General features: G+C 33.2%; 1 protein-coding gene and 1 long non-coding RNA gene across 2 annotated transcripts; both read right to left on the bottom strand.

Moving 5' to 3' along the window:
- Positions 1 to 638: 638 nt before the first annotated feature.
- LOC109811691 (uncharacterized) lies at positions 639 to 2,598 on the bottom strand. Its single transcript, XR_014431495.1, has 3 exons — positions 1,676 to 2,598; positions 897 to 1,570; positions 639 to 810 (listed from the first exon to the last, which is right to left on the bottom strand). It is a non-coding gene; the product is annotated as an uncharacterized LOC109811691 (long non-coding RNA).
- Positions 2,599 to 3,595: 997 nt separating this feature from the next.
- LOC145954976 (uncharacterized) lies at positions 3,596 to 8,316 on the bottom strand. The gene is made up of 5 exons (XM_083069671.1): positions 8,311 to 8,316; positions 7,870 to 7,944; positions 7,009 to 7,139; positions 3,644 to 6,055; positions 3,596 to 3,602 (listed from the first exon to the last, which is right to left on the bottom strand). The coding sequence occupies exons 1-5, from the start codon at positions 8,314 to 8,316 to the stop codon at positions 3,596 to 3,598; spliced, it is 2,631 nt and encodes an 876-aa protein (XP_082925797.1).

An 8,316-nucleotide genomic window follows, 5' to 3' on the forward strand; every position in this document is an offset into this window, starting at 1 on the left:
TACTATAACTATCATAGTTTTTTTGTTTTGATATCAAGATTGTAGTACCTATATTTTGCATATCAAATATATTATTGTGTCATCAACTGGCATCAAATAAAATAAAAATACTAAAGGCTAACTAAAACAATTATGAATTACCAACATAATAAAAATATTCAGTACCAACTAACATAATAAAAATACTCAATACCAACTAATATAATAAAACTCTTCAAGTGAGTTAACAATGCTAATGTAAATAAAAAAAACTAGAATTCAACATTTTCATTCTTGATTCTTCCCAGGTTTTTTGACTGATGATTGTGATGGCATCTTTAAGGCAGGTAATATCTCTTTCCTCAAAAACTGCATTTGTGCCTGCATTTGTTCCTGCATTTGTTGTTGCAAAAGTGCTTGCATTTCTGCTTGTGCCTTCATTTGTGCCTGCATTTGTGCTTGCATATCAGCTTGTGCCTTCAATTGTGCCTGCATATATTGTGATTGTGCCTCCATCTGTGCTTGTAGTTGTGTCTGCAATTGCATTTGGGATTGTGTTTCTAGATTCAATTGTGACTGCATCTATTCTTGCATTTGAGACATTTGTGTAGCTAATGTAGTGATGTCTTCTCTAACAGGTGTGGTAGAGGGACCTACAACCGTTGAAGATGAACCATGCATAGTAATGCTAAGATCTAAGCTATGACCCATGCCGTGGATTCTACCTTTCTTATTTTCACCAGAAATTTGTGTCCAAACATCAGTGTCAACTATAGGATGCTTTGATGCGTCTTCCCCATACTTTTCAGCCATAGCATTTTCATATGATTCCTACAAAAAAAAAATGTATCAAGGTATATATAGTAATAGATAAACAATGTTTAATTTTTACATTAAAAATATATACACACTCTTACAATGAAATTTTTGGCTTTGTTAGAGACATATTCACCATCTTTTCTTTTATGAACTTTGTTGTACAATTCACCATAAGAAATAGGACGTTTATGCTCTGCTTCCTGTGAAATAATATGCAATTTAAGATAAATACATAAACACATTTAATTAATAAACCACAATCAATAAAAACATAATAGTATAAAGTTATAATATTTATGATACAAAAGAAATTTTTATCAAGTATAATTAGCCAAGCATATTACAAAGAACCAAAAGCCATTTATCATACAATTATAACATATTATGACAGAGCTTACCATAAAAATGAATTGTCAATATTAATAGAAAAAGTATTGACTATGAATACCATTTTTCTTAAGTGTCGTCCAAAGCTTCTTGACCCTCCAGTGTGCACCATAGCATCAGGTTTGGAAGCCCTATTATTTTTACCCGCAATATATTTCCTTTTCCACTCTTGTGTTGCCCATATACCTACTAATCCGTCCCACATCTCAGTCCTTATACCTCTTGGCCCATGACCCTTTAAGTCTTCAATATTATCTGAATTTGCCCTTTGTTTTGCCTTTGTCCTTGCCTTAGATAGATAGTCAGGATATCGATCCATGCATGTCAAATCCCAAACCTTCCTTGCCATACTGCGATCGTAATCTGATGCAAAACGATGCTTGTTCTACAACAATGTGAATTAAGTAAATTAATTGATATATACATATATATACACATATACATACACACATGTAATATTATATATAATATTAACATGATAACTTCTTACCATAAAATCATTGAACAATATTTCTTTCATATCAGCAGAATAATTTTTCCAATTTGCTGCTGCATTAGGCATCCTCATGAATAGCTCCGATGTAATATCTCGAGTAACAGAATCTGGAACAAACCTCCTTCTGCCATTTTAAATACTCATGTTGTAAATTATGAATTAGTAATATTAATTTTAATCATTGATTGAGTTTAGCTTTACTTACGGGTTATTAACTTGTTCCACAGATATAAGAAGTCTCCTATCTACTTCATTGTGAGAATCTACACTTGAAGGCTCTTCTATAATGGGTGGGTTATCAGATGTTGGGGCAACATATGATTGGCCACCATCAGTCACTAGGGTGGTGGTGGTTGCAGACTGACCACCACCAGCTGATTGACCACCATCAGTTGATGGTCCATCAGTGAAAGTAGCACCTAAGACAAGCATAATGGAAATAAATTAGTGCACATTACATTCAAATAAATAAAAAGGTAATAATTAAAGTCATTTAATAATTATACATAATATACCTGGTGAATGAGAAAAAGGATCTAATTCTGGAGGATCATTGAACGATTGAGTAGGTTGACGTAGAGTGATGGTGTGACTACCTCAACCTCGTCCTCTTCCTCGTGGAGGCATCTTGAGTTCCTACTAATATAAATATAACGAATTAGGAAATCATGTGCTAATAATATTAAAAAAATGAACAAAATAATGTAAAGTATAAGAGAAATTTCATAGTCAAATAAATACCATTAAAAAAATTAAAACAATTTATTCATAACCACTCGTCGTCTGAATCAACAAAATCATCTCTTGAATTGTCTAAATCATCTAACACCATGTCATTATCCGTGAGTTCATCATCCTCATCATCTTCATCGTCATTGATGAATTGATCATGTTGCACATTATCCATTGGATAATTTATATCATTTATGTTTACTTCTTCCATTGGGGCATTTGCATCAAACAATTGTATCTCCTCATTATCAATAAGAATATTGGGCATTCCCATTGAACCATCATCTTGAAAATAATCATTAGTAGTTTGTTCATTTGACAAATAATCTTCGTTATTCAATGACTCAGCCAAAAATAGTTTTGCTCTAACCTTACAAGCTGCCCACCAATCACCATTATTCCTACCCCTACTTTGTGGGTATCTCGTATAGTACACTTGTTGTGCCTGTTCAGTTAATACAAATGGATCATTTGACTGAAGCTTTGATTTGTGTTTGATATCAACCAGTCCATACATTTCATCTACTTTAACACCATGAAAAGGGTCAAACCAGTGACAACGTAGAATAATCCCTTTGTTTTGATATCCAAGATATGACAATTCTAATATCTCTGCAACAATGCCATAATAATCCAAATCATTATCACCATACATATTGCCTCGAACACATATCCCACTATTCATAGTGGATTTATTAGCTCCATAGCTTTTAGTGTGGAATCTATATCCATTGACTATTAGTCCATTATAAGAAGTGACAATCTTTACCGGACCATAACTAATCTCTTGAATCATTCGATCATCAACTTGCCCTGTACTCACCTATAAATGATTACAAATACAAAAACACACATAATTATATTATTTACTATAATGCATATTAAATTATACATTACAGACAATTATGGGGGAAATAACTCACTTGATGTTTTAGCCACCTACTGAAATCTCTATCTCGAGCTACTAATATTTCATCCTCAGAGATATTAGGATTTGTTTCCCTTATTGAATCCTCGAATTGCCTAATAAAAGAAATAATTAATATTGCAACTAATGTAATTATAAATTGCATAATTTGAAAAATTATGAAGGAAACTTACTGAAGATAGGGTTCTACTTCTTTGCAATTTACAATGACATATGTCTCAACAATATGAAGTTCTTCCTCTGTTAATAATCTACTATGACCTTTACCAATAGGACGGCATGGGAATTTAAAAATAGACAACTTATCATCAATTTTATCTTCACCACCATCATCATTACGAGCAACTTGAGTACGCCTTGTCTGAATGTTAGGATTCAAATACATAGAAGCAAAGTTAGAAATTTCTTCCAAAATGTATGCTTCACAAATTGATCCTTCAACCTTTGCCTTATTTAGAACCTTCCTTTTCAAGTACAACATGCATCTCTCAAATGGATACATCCACCTATATTGGACAGGTCCTCCAACATTAACTTCATATGGGAGATGTATAACCAAATGTTCCATCGAATCAAAGAATGCTGGCGGGAAAATCTTTTCAAGCTTGCAAATTGTTTCAACAATAGAATGCCTCACATTGTCCATGACAGAAGCACGTACTGTAGTTGCACAAATCTCTCTAAAGAATAAGCTAAGTTCTATTAAAACACCCCATATAGGTTTTGGCAACATATCACGGAATGCTAAAGGAATTAGTCTTTGCATAAAAACATGACATTCATGACTCTTCATTCCATAGATTTTCCCCTCGTCTAGATTAATGCAACGTGATATGCTAGATGCATACCCATCTGGAAACTTTAGTTGTTTTATCCACTCACACACCATTTTTCTTTGATCAAAACTCAAGACATATGTTGCCTTTGGCTTTCTATACTTCCCATTCTCGACCACTAGCTCTAACCTAGGACGTTTACATATCAACCTCAGATCTTCTCTTGCATTAGCAGTGTCTTTCGTCTTGCCCTTTATGTCCATAACGGTGTTGAAGATGTTTTCAAAAACATTCTTTTCAACATGCATAACATCCAAGTTATGTCTAATTAGATTAGTGGACCAATAAGGCAATTCCCAAAATATGCTTTTTTTAACCCAATTATGGGTTTTACCAAAGTTAGGTTGTTTTTCTTTGTTTGATTTCAAGCCAAAAGTAATTTTTTGAAGTTGATTCACTTTGTTTAAGACATCTGTGCCATTCAATTGTTGTGGTGGCAAAGAGTTTTCCACTACTGACTTCTTGAAAGAGTATCGGTCACGACGAAATGGATGATCAACAGGAAAAAATCGACGATGGCAATCAAACCAACAAGGTTTACCACCATTCTTCAACCTAAATGATTTACTGTTCCCCATACAATAGGGACAAGCAAATTTCCCATGAGTGCTCCACCTAGACAACATTCCATAAGCTGGAAAATCACTTATTGTCCACATCAATGCCGCTTTCATAATGAAATTTTGCTTTTTACATGCATCAAAGGTGTTAACCCCAGTGTCCCATAAAATTTTTAACTCGTCAATTAAAGGACGAAGATAGACATCTAAACTTTTACCAGGTGACTTTGGTCCAGGAATCACAAGAGTAAGAAATATGTATTCTCTTTTCATGCACATACTAGGGGGAAGATTGTAAGGTGTCACAAAAACAGGCCAACATGAGTATGGGTTACCTGAATTATTGAATGGATTAAAACCATCTGTGCAAAGTCCAAGCCTAACATTTCGTGGATCTTGAGCAAATGTAGGGTGTGTATGATTAAAATTCTTCCATGCCTCTGCATCAGCAGGATGTGTCATAATTGATTCATCTTGACGCACTCCATCTATATGCCAACGCATATATTTTGATGTATTTTTAGACATAAAGAGGCGTTGTAGTCTTGGAATAATAGGGAAATATCTCAACATTGAGTAAGGCACATCCTTGTTTTTTGTAGATACCTTAGGTTTAAACCGTGGTTCTTTACACACCAGACAAACATTTTTATCACTATTTTCTTTGTAATACAACATGCAATGATTACGACATGCATGTATCTTCTCGTATCCTAATCCCATCTCATGAACCATTCTTTTTGACTTGTATAAATTTTCAGGCAACCTTTCTGATTCTGGAAGCATACTCTTGATTATGGCAATCATTCGATCATAACAACTCACACTCATGTTAAACTCTGACTTCAAGTTTAGAAGTTGTGTTACAACTGACAATTTTGTATGCTTCTTGCAACCATTCCATAAAGGTTCATCCGCATCCCTTAACAAATTAAAAAACTTTGCAGCTGAAGGATTTGGATCCTCTTCTACATCTTCTACTTCAGGATTTAATGTACCATTAGCAGCATCCATAACCATATCTACATAGGGATTTTTGTTCTGATTAACACAATCATGGACAACAGATGTTGATGCACAATCCCTCCATGTCTCCTCACCGTGAAGGGTCCAATTCATGTAACCATCGACAAATCCATGGTGATACAAATGTTTTTCCACATTAAATGTAGTATCCCAATATCGACTCCTACATTTTGCGCATGGACAAGGAATGCGCCCTGATACATCGACAATTTTCGAGTCTCTTGTAGCAACTCGAATGAAACCATCAACCCCTTGTCTGAATTCTTCATTTACAATGCCAAAGCAATCAACTCTTCGCAACATCCAACTTCGATCAGGTCTCATGATCCCTATAGTTGCTTTAATACATTAAAATAATCATGCTTTCAAGAAAGAACACAATGACATAACAAGAAGCTAAATTGGCTTCTTCATAGATATAAATTGTGTTGTATAGGGTAGCGTTAAAGACAAAGAATATAATATAATATCCTCAATTGGGCATTTTGGATTTTCAAGGAAGGAGAAGCCAAACCAAAAGAAAAATATGTTACAGTATTTGAACGCCCTGGGTTAAATGGATTCTTAAAGAAACTTAGTGAATTTGCTAAATTGGTGCTATTTACTATTGGTCTGGAAGGTTTGTTCCAAAATATTAAAAAAATACTAAATTACAACTAAGATAAAATGGGAAAAGAGAAGATGGAGGGAAGAGGTTTAAAGAGAGGAAAGAAGCAAGGCATTCAGGAAAAATAATTATGAGAGAGAAATAGTGAGACAGTGGGTGGATGGGATTGGGAAATTAAGAATACTGGTGGGAGGGCAATAATTTGGCCACGTGAAAAGAGTAGTTTAATGAGATTGGTTTAGTTGAAAAATATTTAATTAATTGATTAAATAAAGAATTAATTCAAAGAAAATTAGTGAATATTAATTAATTAGTTGAGAAATTAATAGAAGAATTGATTGGACTTTATAATTTTAATTAAGATAAAAAGTAAATTTAATAATTTAAATAACAAGTTTATAATTATTTTAAATCATGGCAAACATAAGTACCACCCGACAGTTAAAGCAAACATATATCATTGCACTTAAACAAAGTAGCCATTAAAAATAATACAAAAGCAACTTAACAAGGACTAAGAATATGCCTATACATGGTTAGGTGTAGAGTTTAATAACGTGACACCTCACACATGTACCCATAACAAAAGATTATAAGAGAAACATAAGGATCACCAAATTAGATGGATAAAAGTATACCTTTGTTGGCGAAGTTTCTCAGCCACAGGATGTTCTTCCTCCTTTACTGGTTCTACTGTCTTACCCTTCTTGTCAGTAACTTTATCAGAAGATTTTTTAGAAGCTTTTTCAATAGTTTTTACAACAGGTGCCTGAGAATATTATGCAAAGTAACAAAAAAAAATGGCAATTGATAACTAAAGAAAGACCATATTTATAAGAAATAAATCATTTCATTAAAGAAATCCTGAAATTCAATTTTAAATATACTTAAAAAGGTAATCATTGTTAAACAACTTCCATTAATTTTAGTTTTATACACCCCGTCCTTTCCTCTAAAAGATAATAGATAGATGAAACAAGCATAACAATAAACTGCATATTTGAGTAAAAATAAATTATACTTGATAGTTACCGATAAATTATATAAAAAAAATAATAATTAATAGCTATAGCAATTTTGATATTTTAGTAATCAACAAAATATAAAAGACTAATAAATTTAATACACTTTAATTCTCGCTTTCAAGTACAACATCATTATATTAAAGAGGTTTGTAGTTTATAAATTACACTATTGAAAAAACCCAAAACAACCCATGCCAGGACCAAGTTTGTACTAAATGGGATAAACTCATAACTTAGCTTCAAAACTAAATTGCTATTAAACATCATATATCATATGCTTAAAATGTTTTGTCAATGTTGAATGTCATTTAAATTTAGGAAATGAATGAAAAAGCACCAAGCTTACCTCAACAAGTGTAGTTAGTCCAAGTAATTTGCATATCTTAACCATTTATTTGATGTCAAGATCAGGCAAAACAGTAGCAATTAAAAGGACTGCATATGCACCTTAAAATCCCAAGTTAGTTGGTTTACCTTAAAATACTTTGCATCCGTTAAAACACTTAGGCATGCTGCTCCACCTTTCTCATAAGCTTGAGCAATTTCAACCTACCACAAAAATCAGACAGTAAAAATGTTTCCTAAACCTCAGCCAAAGTAAGCTTTGATTCAACTATTTACATTCTTACAATTTTTTCACCTAAATCATGGCCAAATATCTAACTTTTCAAATTTCTCTTGTAAATATCAGTGCAATGAAACAGAACATGCAGATTCCTGAAGGAAAAATCAATAATAATCGGAAAACAGAGTGAAAAGCCTTGTACAATGAAAGGAAAATCGTACCTCGGGTTTCAATGAAATTCAAAGCAAGAGGTGCAGCACGACAGAGGAACGAGGCGAAAATCCAAAGATGGCACTAAGGAGAGATTCATGTTCCCATTTGGATTTTGGAGCGAGCAGATGAAACCCTACCGCCAT

The sequence above is a fragment of the Cajanus cajan genome, chromosome 2 (genome assembly GCF_000230855.2).
Source record: "Cajanus cajan strain Asha chromosome 2, NIPB_CcT2T_4, whole genome shotgun sequence".
Classification (NCBI taxonomy): Eukaryota; Viridiplantae; Streptophyta; class Magnoliopsida; order Fabales; family Fabaceae; genus Cajanus; species Cajanus cajan.

Excerpts from the sequence above, each read along its gene's own strand:
- LOC145954976 (XM_083069671.1), bottom strand. Across the intron at positions 7,140-7,869 it reads CGGATGCAAAGTATTTTAAG|GCACCTGTTGTAAAAACTAT; the intron begins GTAAACCAACTA and ends TAATATTCTCAG. Across the intron at positions 6,056-7,008 it reads GAGAAACTTCGCCAACAAAG|AGTTGATTGCTTTGGCATTG; the intron begins GTATACTTTTAT and ends GATGTTGCGAAG.